Here is a 21,833-nt window from a genome sequence, read left to right as displayed (position 1 = left end):
AGTCGAGTGGAGCTAGCTAGGGTTTGGATTGGCTTGGCTGGGGCCCAATCTCCATTATTGCAGGACCGGCTCACTTCCGTTGTCTGGTTCGACCAACTCCAGGGAGGGTGTCTGTCTCTGCTAGTGCTATATCAGGCTCATGGCCCGAATTCGAATGGGCCAGGCCGGCCCAGATTGCGCCTTCGACGACGGGACACGGAGGCCCACCCGAAAGCCAGACCCCTTGATTTGAGTTCGGCTTGCTGCCATGCCGTCCAGCAGCTTCTTCTGCACTCGAGGTTATTGCAATTGCTAGTGCCATTTCAAATGGTCACCAGCAATCACCCAACAAAAGCTCAATTCATTTGCACCCAATGCGTTCCAAATGCTGAAAGCTGCAATTAGTAAGAACAACTGTTTGTTTTGACACTGGTAACCCAAGCTTAACTTTGTAACAACTTTATGAAAAGCAGAGATTTTTCTGCGTTCAATGAAAATAAAGAACTGTAGAGATACGTTGCCGGTATTCTTTACAAATGTCAATCCGACAAATTCGGCAATTACTGCACATTAAACTGCAGAGTTCATGCCCACCGCCTGCTGTACACTTCCATTCCACTACTGACCATACAAATGCACCATACCAATAGTACAAAGAGAGTAACAAAAATTTCAGCAACACAGTGCAGGTTCAGTAAATATGTCTCAGTAGTAACTAATACAACCAAATTTGAAGCCACGAGAATCTGAACCAAACTACTGCACTAACATGGCATACATGAAAATAGAGTATACGATAATTTTCCTAAGCACCAGTAATTTCAGACATAATACTTTCATTCCAAGCTCTGACTGCAAGCTCAAGTTCTGAAGCACATAGAGTAGGATGTTGCTCAGGACAACATCTTACAGACAAGTCCACGTAAGCTTCATACCAGCTACCAAGCTAGTAGCTTTACAGCATTCAGACTGCTACCCATTCCTTACACAAGAATCCAGAAAACATCAAGGCCATCAGGGGAAAAACAGCAGCAAAATCACGAACTGCAAAATAGCTCTCCCACCACAAAACCACACATGCTGTTGAGGATGATCACTAGACACTTCATTCTACCACAAGAAATGAGTTCTTCATGACTTCATACACCAACACTTGCTTCCTTCCCTATAAAGGCCGTACCCAGTGCTGCAAAATTAGAATTACATCAGGTAATTGAGGATTTGGTCTGCCTCAAGGAAAATTGGTTACCAATGAACCAAAGGAACCAATGACAGCACCTAATGTATTATCCAGTGATCACCCTTGTCAATCACACTTAAACAAAATCACTTATAGAACATAGATTTAAACATCAAGCCAGGAAGTGAAAATCTAGTGTTTGGGAATTTTGAAAAGGTGGAAATCAGAAAACTCAGTCACATGAGCTTTGATGAGAACTCTTTCACTGTAATCAATGAATATGGGTCCAGTCTCTTCAAATCAAAGTTTGATCCATTGGCAGCTATTGAAGCAAAAACTGCCATGTTCAAAAAACTCAAGTAGTACGTTCTCTGAGTTTGGACAGAGCACTTGTGGCCAGGATGATTCAGTTAAAACCAAAGAAATTTCCACTATCACTGAAGAAACAGAGGAAGAAATGTCTAAGAATAGAGCCATATCGTTAAGCCCTCCAAAAGGCAGTCAAGAGGACCCATAGATGACATATCTAGTCAAGAGAACTTCTCACAGAAGGAAAAGGCCAAGGAAACTGAATAGACATACTCAGAAGAAATGAATAGGAAAGAAAGGAATAGCCAGGAAGTGGAGATAAGGGACAACACAAAAATGGTTCAGCCGGGTAAAGGCAATAGTGGACTGCAGATGGTCAAGTCTATCATAAATGCAGAGGATTGGCAACAAGTGAGACAAAGTTCAGAATCAAGGACAAGGAAGACTCTGGAGGACAAGTGAAGAAAAAGCTAGCTGTCATTGAGAGCATACAAGTACTGAAGGTAATTCCATTTCATCTGAGAACTCCTTTGCAGTTCTAGCTTCTACTGATTTAATAAATCTTGCTGAAAAAATGCTTTGAACAAACCTGGTAGCCTAGAAAATGCTGCACCTGAAGTGCAGGAGGAAATTCCTCCCTTGAATAGTTTGAATTTAATGAGTTGGCAGACTGAGGAGTCTGAGGAAGAGGTCTGTTCAGTTATAAAGTCTACTAGGAAGAAGAAGAAAGGAAAAAGTGCTAGAAAGGCTAATAATAAAAGATGCCAAGTCAGAGACCAGGAAACCCAACCTGCTGTTGGAACTCCAGACTCTGAAGGAGAAGAATCCAAGGTTCGCCCTAGGTTCAATCTCAGGGATAGAAGACCAATAAAAAAACTACATAAATGAAAGGGATTATTTGGAATTGTAGGGGTGTCTCTAAGAAAGGGACGAGTGTCTTTCTTAAAGACCTTATTTGGGATTATTCAGCAGATTTTGTTGGCATCCAAGAAACTATGAATAAGAATTACTTTGAGAAATTTTTTATAGAGTTAGATTTGCAAAGAATTTTTTGTGGCATTGGATTGCTGCTAGAGGGAAATCTGGCGGGATGTTGAGTGGTACAAGATGTGAGGGTTTTGACCTGGAGAACTTTGAAGGTGGGGATTTTGTGATAATTGTGAATGTTTTTGATAAAAAGTTACAAAAAACTGGTACCTAGCCAATGTTTATGGCCCTGCCCAGGATGAGCTAAAAGATCAGTTCCTTTATGAACTGGCAAACATGTGTGTAAAAACCAAGTACCCCCAACTTATGGGTGGTGACTTTAATATTCTAAGATTTAGTGATTAAAGAAACAAAAAGTTTGGGAATAATTGATACTCTGAGTTGTTCAATCTTATTATTAACACATATGAGCTCACCTGAACCTGAGTGGAGGCAAATTCACTTGGAGCATTAACAGATCTGAACCAACTCTTGAGAAATTAGATAGAGTCTTATGTCGAAATATTGGAAAACTGATTTCCCCTTTTGTAACATGAGGAAAATCCCTAGATTTAGCTCGGATCATAATCCGCTCATATACAGTAATGAGCAGGAGACTAAAAAAACTACAAAGCCTTTTGAAAACTCTTGGCTAAAACACCATGACTTTATGCCCAAGATCGCTGCGATCTGGGAAAAAGAAGTAAAAGCTAAAAACAGTGTTGAGAGGTGGCGTATCAATATAAACAGGATTAAGAAGATTCTGAAGGGTTGGGGGCAAAATATTGAAGGCCATAACAGAAAGTATAGATATATTTTGCAAAAAGAGCTGGAGGAGTTGGAAGATCTTGAAGAGGAAAGCAATTTACCTGCCAACCTCTGGAGAGAAAATCTTTCATTCAAGGAGAGTTAAATAAATTCTTTGAAGAAGAGGAAAGTTATTGGCACAGAAGAGCCAACTCTAATTGGCTGCTTAAAGGAGATAATAATACTGAGTTCTTTCATAGGGTGGATAATGGGAAAAAAAAGAAAGAATACCATTTTCTGAATGCAAAGTGATAATGGGAATATTGAGGGAGATGAAAATATTTCCGAGCATGCTACTCAATTTTATAAAATTTGTTTGGTCCAACTAACAAGCCAAATGTTGGCATGGACCCTAGATGCAAGGACTCCATAAGCAAAATATTTAGGCTGGATTAACACAGTTATACAGATATCCCATTTCCACAAAATCATGTTAATGAGCCAACATAAAATGGTCTGTTTGGTTTTATATTTTTATTGTTACTAACTGAAACATAAGTTCTAATATTGGCAATTTCTTTTTTTTCTCGAACAGCGCAGGAGAACTGCGCGTCATCTCATTAAGGTAGAATATAGGCAAGTTCTTATTGGCAAACCATAAAGTAAGCATACCACTGAAATATTAGTAAGTGAACTTTTTAAGATTTCATTCGTTATTTTTTTTTTATGATTTCACAAAAAATTGACAAGGAAGTAAGCAAAGTTGTACCTGTGCTGCAGAAGCTCACGTAGGGAACAACATTGTTGATTTCTCTGCCTTCACAAACCTTTGTCGCTCGGTCAGAATCTAGATCAATACTGAACAATCCATCAGCTGTAGTCACGAGGAAGACTCCAACTCCATCGACAAAGGTAGCCATAGAGAAGGGGGTTAATAGAAGGGAGCATCGTTTCGAGCTCAACAACTCTAGTTTGTGCCCATTCCAAAAGTCCGTCGGAACCAGCCTCCCTTGACCACAGGTGGAGCCTTGAATTCTCCAATCTAGCACATCCCAATCCACCATATTGTGTACTTGTGATCAGAACTCGACACCCCACGTACTGGTAAGAGCAGCTAGGTGGTAGTTTGATCCAGCTGATTTCCTGCGTGTCCAAATTGTACTTGCAGATTCTCGTCTTCCTCCTTTTCACCTCAACCATGAAGTGTATTGCACTTCCAGCAAGGGTGCTGCGCTCATTTTGATCGAAATAGAAAGGGTCAACAGGGTGCTGCGCAGCAGAGGCTGTCAGCGCCCAGAAGCCAGCCTCCGACGAGTAGGCATAGACATATACCCCATGATGTGGGGAGGAGCTTATGAAAACAACGAGGAAGTGCCTGCCGTCGCAGTCGATGTGGTCGCAGGAGCTGTTCCAGCTGGAGGCGCAGAGCACAGCTGCAGCTTCTCTCCCGTGATGGGGTCCCAGACGTCCATCTCGCTGCCATCCAAGGGGTGGACGCTGAGGATGCGGCCGTGGTGGGAGTCCTGCACGTACCACAACCGGAGGGTGTTGCGCGGGCGGAAGGCGGAGGTGGTCGCGAAGCGGGGAGCGGCGCGTCCTCTGCAGTGGACAACGCCCAACAGCCGCGGCATTCGGTGGAAGTCGCGGAACCGGCGGCGGAAGCCACGGCCGGCGAGGATGCGGCGCCACAGCTTGGAGACGAGGGCGGCGCGGACGAGGCTCGCGGGGTCGTCCGGTGGGAGGCGGATGAGGAACTCTTCGACGAGCTCGTCCATCTCCATCAGCGCGGCCGCCGGCGCCGCCATTCCGCGGCGTCACCGGAGTCAAGTGGAGCTAGGGTTTGGTTTGGGGAATGGAGATTGGGGAATGGCCGAAAGCGGCTTACTTCGGTGGTCCGGTTCTGGTAGGTCCGGCCCCCGGCCCGAGTTAGAATGGGCCAGGCCGGCCCGTATTGTCTGGCGCCCTCAGCAGCCTGGCCGAGGATTAGCACGGCGAGTCTTCCCCTTGCCCTCACCGCCCCCAGCAGCCGCGCGGCGTCCTCCACCGCGCCTACGACGGCGGCCGGAAGCCAGTGCGTCGGGCGAGCCCCTTGAAAACCACTTCGGCAGTTCGGCTTGGGTGGTTTGCTCGCTGCCATTCAGCTGCTTCCGCACTCCAGGTTATTACTGTTGCTCCTTGCTAGTATTAGTAGGCTACAGGTAAATTTTAGAATTCAGATTATTTGTAGACGAGTATCAGATATTGCTTATTGCTTGTGCGATTTCATATATACCGAATTTCGAATTTTGTAGCAGCTGTTATTGCTATTTGCTATTATAGTTTAGAATTTCGAACATGGCAGGCAGGAGCAGTGTTCTGCTTTTCAGTTAGAAGACGACAGATAAAATTCTGGCACAATCGAAAACCGCAGGACCTGGATCACAAACTAAATTAGCAGGTTATGGAATAAATTCAGCAGGTAATTAAAACAGATCCTTTGTAAGAAACGCCAATCTTGTAATAAGTGCTTGCAGCAAGAAAACTATTTGTCGTCCATGACCTCCAGCCACCAGGTTCAACTCAAAATAATAGGCCCCATTTTAGATATTTGAGTCAGCCAGTAAATTGCTATGAATGCAAGTTTTATGTGATTTCTCAATCCAGTGCCAGTGCCAGTAGGGATTGTCAGATGCCTCTGTGGTGAGAACCAAGTTTAAGCTGGTGGTTACTTTTTTTAGTAGCAATAGGTACTTACTATTAGCACAATATGAAAGTCTTATTTGTATATATGCATGAACATTAATGTAGAATGGTAGTTAAGAAACATGTTTATGAGGGTGTTTGTGGGCTTGTACCTTGTCTTTGTCTAGAAAAATGCAATTTCAAGGTTTCTACTAGGAGTGATTGCTGATGAGGAATTCAGGATGATAAAGTCATGTGGAACAAGGATCCAAACCCTGAAATGTAACCTTGTTCCTCCCCCAACCCCAACCCCAACTCCACATTTATTTGGGATGTTAAGCTGCCACCATGAATCTTTCTCTTTGGTTTTTGTATAGAAGAGTATGCTGACCACAGAAATCCTAAATATTCCATTTGCTAATTCCCATACTTATTTGTCTGATAGCCTGCTGGTTCATTTTATGTGAAATAGGCACGTGCCCTGTCATTATTTATTTTTTACAAACACTAGTTATTCTTATGAACCACGCGTATGCAACAATACTCTATCCAATTATCCATGTACACCAAACCTTAATGGTTACCCATTCTAAATTCATTGTCTCGAGGAGAATGGAGTTAACATGACTACTTGAGGCACTGGATCTTTGGTGGGTTGCTGCCATTCATCTGCTTCTGTGCTCCAATTTTATAGTCATGCATAACCTAATAGACAAATGTTTCGTTGATGTCATTTTTGCCATTAGTTTGATGGTACTTTCTGATCACTAGTACTCATAGGCCGTAGCAGCTAGTTCATCCATTTTGAACACTACACCAGATCACCGATTGCTCCTGCACCGAGCACTTAGATTGACTTAGCAGGAGCAGTGCCGTTCAATGAGCGCAAAAACAGAGTTGCAAAGTTGTGGCCCTAACAGAGTTGGTCTGGTTGGACCAACTCGATGGAGGGTGTGTCTCTGATAGGTCTGGCCCACAGACCGAGTTTGAATGGGCCAGACCAAAAGCCAGTGCGTGCGCGAGCACATTGATTTGAGTTCGGCTTGCGTGGTTTGCTGCCATTCACCTGCTTCGGCACTCCAGGTTATTGTTGTTGCTACTTACTACTTGCTAGTACTAGTAGGGTAGCAGTAGATTTCGGAATTTGGAATATTTGTAGGCGAGTACCATATATTGCTATTACTAGTGTTTCATATATTCCAAATTTCGAATTTTGCGGCAGCTAGTTTTTAGATTATAGAATGTCAAAGAACACAGATAAAATTCTGGCCCAAAGACAAACCAGAACCCGGATCACAAACCAAATTAACAGGCTAGGGGATAAATTCAGCAAGTAAAACACAGCATTTGTAAGAAAAACTAACCTTATAATAAGTGCTTCCAGAAAGAAAACTCACCATCGTCCATACACTCCATGTTCATCAAAAAATAATATTCTTCATTCTAAATATTTTAACTGGTCAGTCAATTACTATCAATGCAAGTTTATGTGATTTCTCAGTCCCAATTGGTATCACCAGTTGACTTCCATATTGTGCTAATGGTAGGTAGTACCTATATGCTACTCAAATTTGTCTATATGAACATTAATGTAGAATTTCCACACAAATTTTAATTGGGGAGTTTGAGCTGCCACCATGCTGTATTGGCTTCATTGTCACTGTCTGGTCCTCACAGCCTGCGCCATGTACTTAGAGCTTGATATTAATAATGTTTGGTAACATAGTAAGAATGTACGAATGGTACTTGCTGGACCTGCCCCTTATATATGCTGGTTGGAGCCAGAAGCAACAAACGTCTTCACTTTTCAGATCCTAAACCCTATAATTATGTTTTCGTAGCAGTGATCCTCTAATCCAATTGTAGCTTGATAACTTCCAGTGAACAGCTCTAACTACAAGCAAACAAGTTATAGCTCAATGATAAGGTGGTGGCTTGGTCAGAAGGCTGTCAGGTTGCTGAAGCAGTAGCAGACATAACAAAAGAATGAGATGTTCTCAAATTTTCATGTTCGCGTTCCTTTCATGTTTTCTATTGTATTTAGGATCCTATTTTATTATTTAGCACAGGTGGTCTCTGAAAAGCTAATGATTCTAACACACTTCAACAGTTTTGATTAGTTAATAAAAAGAATCTCCATCCATGTATGATCACCGAAGAATGCCCTACACTGGCTTCTTATTTTATCTTCAAGCAAATTTATTAGCCTGTAGCATCAGGGTGAATTAAGGAACTTTTTTTAGCTATCTTTCTAATAAGTTGTGGAAATGCTGAATCAGTTCACAACACACAAAAAGTAAATCGTATTCGAGCTCCTTTGAGCTGCTCCTCTAACCTCTCAGGTAAAATAACTGTTTAAACAAATCTGGAATACCTTAAAAGAATCATATGAAATAGTAAGTCATCCAAACTCAAATTTCCATATGAATTTTATCTTATTTATCCATATTTTTTTTAGCTGTAACATATTTTCATCATACTGGTGTAAGCAACCATCAGTGAGCATGTAGTGCTGCAGCTCTCCTGCATTTGAGTGAGCATGTAGTGATCAATTCATTAACTTGAGCAACACTGTTGTCAGCATCTTGCAGACCCAGTGCAATTAGTATATATATATGTGTTTCAGTTAGGAAGTTCAGAGTGATATAGAAGAGTATGTTTCCAAGGTCATTTAGTCAGTTTATCGAGTGAATCACCCATGATTGTAGCCTGAGATCAAATCTGATGTATTCCATGTCTTTCTTTTTCTGAACAAACAAATCTTGCCTGCTTCAGTAGAATTTCGAGAGTGTTTACTGTGTTATTTCTTAGCATTTAAGTCAGACTTCTTGATAGAATTTTCTAAATGAATTGATGTTGTTTCACAACCTTCCCTCTGCTAAGCATATTCGCTTGATTTCCTGTTTCCTCTATGATTCAGGGCACTCATTTTCCTCTACTGTTGCTGTGCTAGAATTCTGAATGGTTCAAGATGTTCCTTGGAGATCTGACATGGCAACCTATCTTTGGTCTGAATTCAAAATGCTTCAGCATATGTATCATAGTAGCAGTCACGTAGTATCGAGACGACTTAGCAACTACTACAATAGATTGCCGTTTATGTTGTCTCCTAGTAATTTAGAATCTTTAATTTGTGCATAGAACAAAGTAAGGTTTATGAGTTGCATAACAACCACCACTTGTAGTACAATGATTCATAAGTTGTCTCATAGTTTAAAATTTTAGGTTATGAGGCCTTTGCTTCGAGATACAACTACTTCTTTCTCTTATCTCCTCTTATATTTCTCTCTTTTCTCCAGATCATAAAAAAAACCAATGTCACCAATGAAACGATCTGTTGCATTGCTTATACATGTACCAATATACTTTTCTTTTAAGGACACAACCGTATTTATCCGTTGCCCATGAGCTAACAAGTATCGCATCCCTTCCAGTTTATAAGACAAAATTTGACATGCAACAGTCCCCTAAGTTATATTTTCACAATTCATTTATTTTTTATTATAATTACTTATGGTTATAAGCCTATCATTATTGTATAGTAAATCTGATTGCAAAGTGCTTCCTCCGTCACAAATTATAAGACGTTTTGACATTTCTAGATCCATAGCTTTTGTTATGTATCTAGATATAATATATATCTTGGTGCGTAGTAAACACTATGAATCTAGAAAAGCCAAAACGTGAAACGGAGGAAGTACAACAATAAAAAATTTGTATTGCAACAATTAAAAATTGTCGGTCAAATTATTAATAATTCTTAATTATTAATTGTAACACGCTTGCATTCTTGTAACTAAAGTTGTGCAGGGCGCAAGCCACCGAGTCCTTTTTCCCCAAGTCAGACCCACCTGTCAGATAGGTGGTGCCCCATGCCGATCCAACCGGACCAGATTCAAGTGAAGCAAACACTCCTATTTCAATTTTCAGAGCATAGACTGAGCACCTAATATGTTCTGAAAGATTATTGAGACATCGATTGCCACTAGATGGATGCCCAACTCCTGAACATTGACATCTGATACAAGTTATGTTTCTAGCAATGCACAATAAGATAGCCAACTTTTAGCTAATGTCCTTAACACAACAAACCTGTAGTTCAGAATGAACTAAACCTCTGAACTAAGAATGCCAAATATGTGTAATGTAACTCAGTACATTCTTCTCAACCTTTAATGCTTTCAAATTAGAACCCAAGAAACATAACTAAAACAGTTCAAAAGTTCATGTGATTTGCATTTGCCACCTTGAGTTCTTGAAGAATTGCAAAACAGATGCATACTCTGTTCTGAAACCATCAGAATCCAATTACATGTACTCTAGTCTCGGCAAACTATATGCTATCCTAGTTTTTCAACTGAACCTTCTGTTCTAGTGTCCCATGGGTTGGTGTTCTTCTTTGTCTCCTTGGGATCTCTGAATTTCCTGCATCTCCCCGGGGCACACCCGACTTGGATTTGGTTAGGGTCACGAGCGCCTGCAGAGCGGCGAGGTGGAACCCACACTGGGGGCAGTGCAGCTGGGCCGCCGCAGCTGGGGTGCCCGCGGTTGTCTCCTTGAGCACCAACACTGCGCCAGAGCTCTCGGCGTTGGCCACCGCCACCCTCATCTTCTTGTGTGCAGGCGGCGACGCCAACAAGTCCTCGTCATCCGCCACCACCGCCTTATTCTTCGGGCAGGGCACCACGGCCGTGGTCATGCCGGAGACCTCGTCGTGGCCTGCCGCCTTCTCCGTGAGAAGAGGCACTGTCATCGCTGTGGTAGTGGCCGTGCCGTTCGAGTTATTGCTATGCCGTTGCCGTCCTGCCGTCACGGCGTTGGAGTCCTCGTCGTCGATCGCATTGCTCTTCCGGCAATAAAACGTTGTTTCCGCGGACAGAGACACGCCGGAGCGCACATCGTCGTCACCGTCGGGCACCACCGAAGGACCATGGTTGCGCGGGCTCCGGTACATCTTACACAGCACGAGGCCCTCGACCTTCCTCCCGAGACCCTGGTGGTGGAAGTGGAACTCCGCCATTATCCAGCCAGCTCGCACGTCCACACCAGCGTCACTCCTCCGCATGAACGAAAAACTCTGGCGGTACCCGATGTGACGTCCGCCGTCGAGGTGGTCAACGACATTCTTGGGCGCGGCCTCGCTGTGCCAGCATCCCGTGCCATCCGCGACCGCGCGCACCTTGCGCTGATCGCGAGGGCTCTTGGTGCGCAGCGGACTAAGGAAGTACCATGTGCAGTCGCCGTCCATGGAGACGGCCGGCTGGAATCTCCGCGCCAGCTCCTCGGGGTCCGCGGAGTACAGGTCAGCCGCGTGCACGTACGCGCCGGCGCAGCCCACCTTGGTGTCGCCCGAAGTCACCCAGGGCCGCAGGAAGTCCTTCACGAGAGTTACGTCGGATGGCTGCACGTACAACGCCGCAGCCGGCGACGGCGACGTCGGGCCGGCGTGGGACATGGCTGGAAGTGGAGTAAGAGCCTAGGAGATCGTCGTCGGCTCCGAGTTGCACGGCGCGCGCGGTGGCGATCGATCGAAGGAGCGAGCGGGGCTATATATATAGAATGAATTCGATCAAGGCGTGGTGATTTATATGCATTGGTTATCAATCCTACTCGGAGTCGAAGACGGGAGACAGGCGTTCCGCGTACGCCACGCCCACGCGCAGACCGGATAGGCCTCCGACTCCGAGAGTCCGAGCCGAGTCGGTCGCTCGGTCGGTCGGCGGAGGGCAGGAAAGCCCGGATTCTCTCCCTTTCCTCAGAGAGAATTCCTTAACATCAGACAAATGATCTGTTCCCTTCTTGGATCTCAAAAAAATTTCGTTTTCTTTTTGACACCGAGTTCAACTTTTATTACGTATATGACACTCCGTTGGATTTCCCATCTGTGAACCGTTAAATGCCATGCGAAAAGACGATTTTGCTCCTGTGGGCCCACCACCTTTCTCCCTCCTCTCCTCCCCTTCCTCGGCAGATCCGCCACCGCCCCGTGCCCCTCCATCCTGCGCCGCCGCAAGCCCCCGCTCCTGCCTCCGTCCCCTGCGCTCTCTGTGCCGCCGCAGGTCCTCTCCTCCATCGCCGAGGCCGCCGGGGAGGACCACACCGCCGACCTCCCCGAGGAGCTCCTCGCCCTCGTCTTCGGTCTCCTCGGCTCCGGCGACTGCAAGCGCTGCTCCCTCGTGTGCCGCCGCTGGCTAGCCGTAGAGGCCGCCTCCCGCCTTCGCTTCGCGCTCGATGCCAGGGCACCGCTGCTCGCCGACTCGGCCCTCCCCCGCCTCCTCGCGCGCTTCCCCGCCGTCTCCAAGCTCGCGCTAAAGTGCAACCGCCACGCTGAGAGCGTGGGCGACCCGGCCCTCGCGCAAGTTGCCGACCGCCTTGGCCCAGGCCTTCGTCGCCTCAAACTCCGCTCCCTGCGCGCGGTCACCGACGATGGGGTCGCCGCGCTCGCCGTTGCGGCCGCTAACCTCCGCAAGCTCTCCGTCGGCTCCTGTGCCTTCGGAGCCAAGGGAATCGAGGCTGTCCTCCGCTCCTGCCTCCACCTCGAGGAGCTGTCCATCAAGTGTCTTCGTGGCCTCGCTGAGTCAGAGCCCATTTCCGTCTCCACCGCCGGCGTGCTGCTTATACGAGCGCGGACACGTCGGGAGAAAGGGAGGAGAGGAGGGAGAAGGGTGGTGGGGCCCACAGGGGCAAAACCGTCTTTTCTCATGGTAGTTAACGGTTCACGGATGGGAAATCGAAGTGCCCATGTCGGTTGTGCGGGTGCGCGCGGCCGCGCTCCACTGCTCCATACAGGAGCTCGACCATGGGGAGGATCAGGACGCCACAACCGCAAGCTCTGGGATGGGAGTTGAAGGATGAGGATGACGAGGTTGCCGCAAGCTCCGTCGCCACACTCGGGTGCTGGTCGTTGGGCTTCCCTGCTGTGCTTGTGCTCGTGGGTTGGCGTAATGTCCGCCCGGCGAGATCCGGCCCCGTGAGCTCCAGCCACTGCATCTGCAATCGAAGTGCCTGGCTTCGACCATGTTTGCCATGGCAGCTGCCGCCAACTTCATCTGTCCCTTTTACTCCCACCCAACAGGTCTGCCGCCCTTGCCTTGTCATAGCCAATGGCCCCCCAACGCCTGATCAAGACGGGCAGACAACGAAGTGGATCTTTGTATATAGGGTGAGTGGTGGCAACGAGCGCGTGTGGTACTCCTGGGTCTGTTATATAGGGTGAGCGAGGGACGGGAAGTGCATCCCATGAAGCTCGTATGGCCATTAATGGTGGTAGTGGAATTTGATGCTGAGTGGAGTGAAGGGAGTTAGTGAAGAGGGGGATTAATGACGGAAGTTACTCCTGGCTTTGATTGTGCATTGATTGATGGGGATGATGACAGTGGCCAGGACTGCTCTAGTTCGAGCATGGCTTGGCATTGGCTTAATGTGGGAGAGGAGGGGAGGCCGGTCTAAGAGGAGAAAGAAGATGCTGGCACATGCGTGTGGTAAGCAAGTAGCTAGTAGGTTGGAGTTGCGCTGGACCAGCTTGAGATGGAAATAGGGTAGGCTGAAATGAAAACTAAGAAAAAAAAAGGAATAAGACTTTTGGGTTGGATTTTTGCTAGATTTGGCCCAAGACAAGTTTCTAATTTTCACTATTATTGTTTTCAAACTAATTTTGAAAATCCTTTAAAATATTTCTAACTTCACTATTATTGTTTTCAAACATATTTTGAAAATCCTTTAAAATTAATTTTGTGAGACATTTAGATTATACTTTGAAATATCTTTTAAAAATTATTTTGAAGTCTTTATAAGGAAAGCATACAAACTATTTTTAGTACCCTTTTGGAACTTATTTTTCAAACCTTATTTAAGCTTATTTTTTCAATCATATCCAGAATACATTTTCAAAGACTTTTAAAACTCGAGCTTTTTCTTTTTTGGAACAAGTTTACGAGACATAATTTTGAACTTTATTTCAAAAATTAGAGAAAAAAACATATTCAAAGCTTAGTCAAATTTTATAATTTATTTTTCACTCAAATAAGTTAATGCAACCAACATGAATACAACTCTAATTAAAATTAATTAGGAAAACTTTTATAAAGCCATTTTATTTATGTAAATGAAAATAAACTAATTAAATATTAGGTAAACTTTATAAAATTATTAAATCATTGATTTTATTTAGTGTTTTTTCTTACATCATAAAATGGAGATTTTTTGGATGTGACACGCGCCGTAGGCCACCCCACGCACTAGCCCACCACCATCAGTGTCACACCCAATTTTAAAGATAAAATAGGGTGCAAAATCTTATGTGCGCCCAGAGATCAGTCACACACACAAGTCACAAATTATGAATAGTATCATCATAAGTGTTTATTACATCACGAATAAGACAGAGTCTTCACATAAATGTAGCAGAAGTTTAAAGAAAAGATCTCTCATGGAAGCTCCATATCACAGGGACGTCAACTGGTTGACCACAAGTCTAGTAATCCTCAGAGAAATCGTCATTACCATAACCATCTGTTACCCATCCGGGATTTTTATCCAAATAATGAAAATAAATAAGCGTAAGTACATGTCGTACTCAACAAGTGTAACATGGGGTTCATGAGGCTCAAAAGGCTTGACACAGATTTAACAGCATTTAGCTTTTAGTTGTCACAATTTTAGCTTAAGAGTAGCAACAAGTTGTTTCAATTCCCAATGCAAAACACATGATCAATGTAAACATGAATAATGAATAGAATAAACAGATAATTCTTAGTGTTCATCTATTCCGTAAATATTCTAAAGCCACTCGTGACCGTGAGCACGGCTGATATACTAGTTTCACACTCTACAGAGATTGTACACTTTCACTGTGAGTCGTGATGCCCATATGCCTGGGTTAATTGCTCCCAAAATACTTCCAAGGTGAGCAGGCATGGGTCACTATGAAGCCTTTTAATGGTTCGTCTAACAAGTTAGGGCCATTAGATTCACTTGGCAAACAAATATAAGAACCCCTTGTCGAATGGCACAATTCCATCGTGGCTATACATATAAGAGTAGAGGTTGTCCTATACCCGATTCGGCAAGCCATTCTTACGCCAATAAAGGTAACCACTAACAAGCTAGAAAAGGTCCTTATACTGAGCTAAAGCCAGAGCCACGTAGCCCTCACAGCAATATTGTAAGTCCCAGATGATCACTTACAGATAAGTTCTTAGGGAGAGGAATCTGAAGCATTTAGAAAGTAGCTAAATACTCCAGCCCCCTGTTTCCAAATTGCTAAAAATCATGTTTTAATGTTTATTGCATATACCATTAGTCAAGTTACAAGATTATGGTTTAGTTGAGCACTAGCAAAGCTACCCAATGCATATGCCATAGGAGACAAGGTATAAGTACAATTCTGGGGAATTCTTATCAAGGTGACACATGCAACATGAATTAAATGTATTAAAGTTGATAGGAAATAAGGATAATCCCATGCTATACTTGCCTTGAGCAAAGTACTCCTGTTGATCCTACTTGTCAAAATAGTACCCTTGATCTCCCACGAATTACTCACCGTCTATACTCGATAATCACAGCAACAAGCATCCAGAAGCAATCATGCATAACAAACAAAAGCTATAGATTAGAACAGTATACCAACAGCATAAAATCAAGATAAAAAGTTTGGAAAACGAATCTACGTCTCGCTACGAACACACAGACGCGAAGATCACAAAAATCGGAGCTAAAACGAAGTAGTTATGAATTAAACAAGATTTTCTATAGTAAAATAATAGATTAAATCTAACCTCGAATTCTAAAAGTTGAAAACCTACTTAACAGTAGTATGAACACGTAGATTATGAAATTATAAACCTAACGCAAGTTGAACGGATCAAATCGGAGTTAAAACGGAGATTTTATGGCTAAAACAAATATAGTGGCAAAACTGTAAATAGCTGAAAATGTATTTTAGATCTAACCGAAACAAAATACGCTTTCAAAAGAAGAAAACGAAATCTGAATAGATGCTTTGGACCGTGGGTTAAGACTCAGATAATTATAAGGGCTCTTTTGCAAAATTCGCAGCGAAGGGATATCCTTCGATATGAGCCGTCGAATTAGATTTGGATGGCTGTGATTGGATCGGCGGGTGAGATCGGCCGGCGGCGAGGTCAATGGCGGCGGCGACGTTGGTTTAGAGCCTACGGTGCATGATTTGACGAACGGGAAAGTCCATGAGAGAGAAGAGAGGGTGGAGAACTCATCGGATCCGAAAAAGAACGAACGGGAAGCGATGACGTCTGCGCGGCTCTCGGCGAAGCAGCGACGGCTCTCCAAGCTTGCGGCGGCGCTAGGGTTGACCGACTCGGCTCGAGCACGGGCGGCGCTTGCTCTGGGGTTTGGATAGAGAGGCGGCTCGGGCGGTATTTATGAGGGGCGACGTCTTGGGAGGCACGGCACAGGGCTCGTGGCGGAGCCGGACATGGACGGCGTTGGCGCGGTGATGTCCGAGGTGGACACGGTGTGGAGGAAGGAGGAGCACCTGATGGGTGGGCCAGCGCAGTCAGTGAGAGAGAGGACACGCGGGCGCGACTGGGCTGGCAGCGAAGATGGGCGAGCGCTACTGGGCCGTGCAGAGCGGGCGCGGAAGAGAGTGAGGCGGCCAGCGTTGGAAGCGGCCCAGGGAGATGGGCCAGCGCGGGACGGGAACAGGCCGCGAGCGAGGCAGGCCGACATGCTGGGCTTCGGCCCGAGCGGGGAGGAGAGGGGAAAAGGCCAAGCGGCCAGCTGGACCGGCGGGGAAACAAGGCTGGCGGACCGAATTTGAGAAAGGGAGAGAGAAATTCTTTTCCATTTTTCAAACCATTTTCAAAACCAATTTGAATGCGAAATTCAAATCAAGTTGAAATTTGATTTCAATTCACACCACTCAACAATTAATATGCAACAGCATGAATGCACACACATGATTGTAAACCTAGATTTGATTTTAATTTGATAAAATTCATTATTTTCCTAAATTCAAATGCCCACAAAAATACATAATTAATCATTTTGTCCTACCTCAAAGTTATGCAAATTTTAGGGTGTTACAATCAGCCGCTATATACATGCCGCTCTGCAGGCCACCGCGGTCGTCCTCTCGTACTAGCCGTTTCTACCCGCCCCATTCGAGACACCATGTGAAAGATGTGGACCAGCAAAAGATGTGGATGGCTGAGACGCAGGAGACAATTGGCAAGATTTTGATGGGGACTCACATAAAGAAATGACACATTGTGGGGAGTAGTTTCCAAAGGTAGTGTCTTCCTGAGGTGGTAGGTATGAAACTACCAAGGAGTTTCAGGAGTGCGACAGCCCTTATATGTGGTACTGTTAGATCACTCACACAGAACATAAATATCAGATTTATCTTTACGTTCATATTTTCATATTAAAATATGTTGTATTTTTTTTTTCTAAATCTCTAATCTAATGTTAAAAATATTGTCCTTGGTTAGAAGAGACGAACGTAAATTGATTTCCATCCACCACTGTGATAGTTACATGAGACTTGCTTTGCTAGTGACAGATTCCCTGCCGATCTTGATCACTCAATCATTGGGAAACAATAAGTCAGGAGGCAATAAATCGACCTCTAAATCATTCCTGTTAGAAGTATAGAACATTATGTGCCAGTCTTGATCCATCACGAAAGGAGAACGTAGAAAAGAAAATGTGCAAATGAGTAGGGTTGAAAAAGGATGTATATTTTCAAATGTCTCTGTTCGGGAGGGGTTCAAAATCTAAACACAATTTGTATATGAGTATATTTAACATCCGTACTATCAAAAATCAAATGCTCAAAGATGGATTTCTAAAACATATCTAGCGTATGCAAAAGAAACAACTGATGTATTCGTAAATATTCGTTCATATTTGATATGATTTCATTCCTACAAGCGATCAAGGTTGAATCCAAATGAACCCAAATATGCAAAACCTCGAATTATTAGTTCTTTTCATTCATCCCCCTTGTACAGTTAGTTGTACCACGAGGCTTTTACATGATACATTTTGAGATTGTACAGCATCAATCACAAAACTGACAGTAACAAATGCCTTTCCTTGAACCTTCGCACCAACTATTCTTGTATTTGGTATGATATTGTTTGGCGTCGATCAGGCAACCGAACTTGCATGCCCAGTTGACACACCAAGTTTTCACCCGGTCAGTAGTGAAAAAGCAGTTCTGATCTTCTGCGAAAAGAAAAAAATAGTGGGATTAGGAGTGTCAATTTGCGAATCAACTTGGTCTTCCTTTATATACAAAAGTGAGAGAGACGGATAGAAAAACCTGCAGAAGAAGAAGGATTCTGTACCAACAGAAGTACCAGGAAGAGGCAAATACTCGCGGATTTCACGTCCATTGTTATTGGACGGAAATGCAGCTTCTCGGACCTTTTCAGGGGAAAGTGACTGATGAGAATTATTTTTGCAATTGACGGATAGTCCTGCAGCCCCGAGTCCTTTGTATATATAATATGACAGGGGGCAGATTTCGATGCAAGCCCTGGTGGGAACAAAAATTACAATAAGGCTCTTATTTCAATTAGATATGTTTAGCCCTTCTCCGAGCATTATACATCAGGAGTAGGATGGAGAAGACAGGTGTAAATATTTTTCATTCAGTTTTTTACCTTGAAAGCAATTAATTCTGTTCCAACCTCAAAGAAAAAAATAATGCAATAAGTATACACCAAGAAAGTAGTACGAACACAATCTGTAAAACTTTATTGCAAAATAAATTGGAGGATCCACAATATATGTGAATTAAATATCCAAAATCCTGAACAAGCAAAACACAATTTTGCTTGCATGTGACATAAAAGAGCAAAAGTAATTTCCCACTAATAATTAGTAGGCAATATTTTATCTTTTATGTTTTATTTACCTAAATAGGAGATCCCACTATAAGATTTTTCAAGCTCCTCATGCTGCCACATCACCTATATTTAATTCATTGTGGTCCAATAATACCCATCCTGGTTAATTTATACCTAAACAGGAAGATCTCCACAACAAAATTTTCCTAGCTCCTCATGCTGCCACGTCACCCATCCTGGTTAAGCAAGTCCCACTGATCTCTGTCCGTCCATCTCCTTCACGTTAATATCGATTACACGTTAATCTGAAAGTTCTTCTCACTGATCAGAAACAGCAGCGCCTATCAGGACACGTACAACGTGTTGCCGAGTGCCATCTGCGTCCTGTAGTTTTTGCACAAAACACCCTCGTATGGTGAAGAGATGGTGCCCTCGTTGTCTCGTGAGGGGACGACAAGGGCTCGTGCTCCAAGACCATATCGCCAGCTAGAGGACTGCTGTACAGGGTCATCTCTCGAGTCGATGACGCGGATCCTGTTGCTGGCGCACTCGGATCAAGATTTCGACGCACGCAAGATGGTTGCTGCGCACCAAAATCCATCCCATCTCTCCACCCGGTTTGCGGCAATGGAGGCGGCGATGGCAGCCCACACCCTTGGTCGTGGAAGCAGCTCAGCAGCTAGAGCAGCAATGGCAGCCCGCCCCGATGTTCGCGGCTTGGGCACAGCGGAATCACCCATCAACCACTACTACAAAAATGATTTTTAGCAATGAGGGCTTTTTTTTGTAGGGCCGGCTCCACTACCAACCGCTCCTACAGTGGATGAGCTCGGATCCTATGATTTCAGCCGTCCCTATAAATCTAACAGTAGGGGCAGCTGGTGATACGAGCCGCCCCTACAAATGGATAGATTGGTAGGGGCGGCTGACTCACCAGCCGCCCCTACTATTTGATTTATAGGGGTGGCTCACTCACCAGCCGCCCATACAAATATTCGCTGTATAAATGGCTTCAGCCGACTTCTTTCTCATCGGGTCACTCACTTCAACCCGTGAAAAAAGGTAGGGAGGTCTTAGACACCTCTCAAAAATTGCTCTACTAAAGGGGAAAGGTTTTGGTCTCAAATCCTTTGGTGGACAGGTTGTAGAAGGTAAGAAAATGTTATTCCACACTTTTTTCAAAGCTTGAGCTACTTATGAAGCAAATTAGACCCAAGTTTTGAATGTACTAGAGTAAATTAGGTAGGGGAACAAGATCATACCCATATTTGGTCCATGTTTCTTGATTTTAGTGAACAATTAGTTAGTTTTATGTATGTTTCATGTGCATGTAGATCTTGATCTAGGGTTTAGTTTTTTTATTAATTTTGTTTTTTATAAATTTATGTTTGATAAAATTAGACTAGGGTTTGCATGAAAGATATTGGATAAAATATAATTATTGCTAATTGTTGTCTTTGAAATTATTTATTATAATCAACAAATATATATTTTAATTATTTATGGAGAAATAGACAAATATATATTTATTGAAATATAATTATTGATAAAATATAATTATTGCTAATTGGTGTCTTTGAAATTATTTATTGTAATCAACAAATATATATTTTCCTCTACCATGGTGTGATTGTATGCTTCATGTAATTATATTTGATTTATATTCATATATATCTAAAGTATATACAATTATTCTGAAGTAATTATTAATTTGATTCATTTTTATATATCTGAATAAGTAATCCTTTAATGTTTGTTTTGTTGTTGTTGTAAAAGATGGAGTACAAGAACTCTTGGATGTATGGTTCGTTAAGGTTCAAAGCAGGTTTCAGTGAAGAGGTGAATAAATTTATTGAAGCCGCAAAGAAGCATGCAACGATGTTGACAGAGAATAAGGATACAATTATTTGTCCCTGTAAAAATTGCAAGAACCGTATGGCATGGACAGATGTAACTATCATCAGATCACATTTGATTATGCGATGATTTGTTAAGGGCTACACAGTGTGGATTCATCATGGTGAAACGATTATTGTTAACGATGAGGATGAGGAGGAATATGATGACGAAACCCTAGAATCCCTATCCCAATATTCAGCAGAGCTTGATGCACGAATGAATCCTGAGTTTGGCAATGAACAAGGTGGTGATGCTGGTGGTTGGGATGGTAACGATGAAGGTGGTGCTAATAATGATGGTGGAGCACTTGTCGGGGATGAAGATGATTTGGAGGACATGATTCGAACCCTTGGACCAAAGATTTTACTAAAGAGCCCAAAAGGTCTAGAAAATTTGGAGCGGATAACAAAAGCATCGAAGGAGGCTGGGTATGGTGTTGAAAAGGGCTATCCGACACATTGGACATTGCTACATTTTGTGCTTGAGCTACTCATCTTGAAGGCTCAGTATGGCTGGTCAGACTATAGTTCCAATGATCTATTGCGTCTGCTGTCATTGGTGCTGACACAACCAAACTCAGTTCCCGCCAACACATACCAAGCGAAGAAGGTCATAAGTCCATTGACAATGGGGGATGAAAAAATCCATGCATGCCCCAACCACTGTATCATTTTCATGGCGAAACATTCAAGTCACTAGATAAATGTCCCCGATGTGGGGCCAGCCGGTATAAGAACAATGAGCTTTATGGTGGGGACGAAACCTCCATGGGGAAAAGAGGAATAAGAAGGGTACACAAAAGGTGGTACAAGAATCTCAGCCCACAGAGGACACTCCATTTGGCAATGATATGATGCAAAGTAGAGAAGAATTCCTACCTTGGTAATGTGGTACCTGCCAGTGACCGATTGCTTGAGACGTATCTTCCTAAACCCTAAAGAAGTCACACTCATGATATGGTGGGATGATGAGCGCAAGGTGGATGATGATAAAATTGCACACCAGCTGATTGTAGTCAGTGGCAAAGGATCGATGAGAAGTACGAAGAATTCAGCGATGACCCAAGGAATATACGGTTTGGCTTGAGCACCGATGAAATGAATCCCTTCAATGAGAGGATGAGCGACCACAATACTTGGCCAGTGATCTTGACCATGTACAACATCCCAACGTGGTTGTTTTAGAAGAGAAAGTACCTTCTCCTCACTATTCTTATTTCTAGCCCTAAACAACCAGACATTGATATAGACGTG

General features: G+C 43.6%; 3 protein-coding genes across 3 annotated transcripts; 1 reads left to right on the top strand and 2 right to left on the bottom strand.

Annotated features, from left to right (window-relative positions):
* Positions 1-500: 500 nt before the first annotated feature.
* On the bottom strand, positions 501-4,997 carry LOC136532443 (uncharacterized). Its single transcript, XM_066525037.1, has 2 exons — positions 3,951-4,997; positions 501-1,165 (listed from the first exon to the last, which is right to left on the bottom strand). The coding sequence occupies exon 1, from the start codon at positions 4,984-4,986 to the stop codon at positions 4,534-4,536; it is 453 nt and encodes a 150-aa protein (XP_066381134.1). The 5' UTR covers positions 4,987-4,997; the 3' UTR covers positions 501-1,165; positions 3,951-4,533.
* Positions 4,998-10,089: 5,092 nt separating this feature from the next.
* LOC136532438 (uncharacterized) lies at positions 10,090-11,297 on the bottom strand. The gene has a single exon (XM_066525034.1). The coding sequence runs from the start codon at positions 11,295-11,297 to the stop codon at positions 10,188-10,190; it is 1,110 nt and encodes a 369-aa protein (XP_066381131.1). The 3' UTR covers positions 10,090-10,187.
* Positions 11,298-11,700: 403 nt separating this feature from the next.
* Positions 11,701-12,697, top strand: LOC136532440 (F-box protein At1g47056-like). Its single transcript, XM_066525036.1, has 3 exons — positions 11,701-11,726; positions 11,814-12,475; positions 12,579-12,697. Exons 1-3 carry the CDS (start codon positions 11,701-11,703, stop codon positions 12,695-12,697), a joined length of 807 nt encoding a protein of 268 aa, XP_066381133.1.
* Positions 12,698-21,833: the final 9,136 nt, after the last annotated feature.

Source organism: Miscanthus floridulus, unplaced genomic scaffold, assembly GCF_019320115.1.
Source record: "Miscanthus floridulus cultivar M001 unplaced genomic scaffold, ASM1932011v1 fs_621_1_2, whole genome shotgun sequence".
Lineage (NCBI taxonomy): Eukaryota > Viridiplantae > Streptophyta > Magnoliopsida > Poales > Poaceae > Miscanthus > Miscanthus floridulus.
This window is presented reverse-complemented; position numbering and strand designations above follow the sequence as displayed.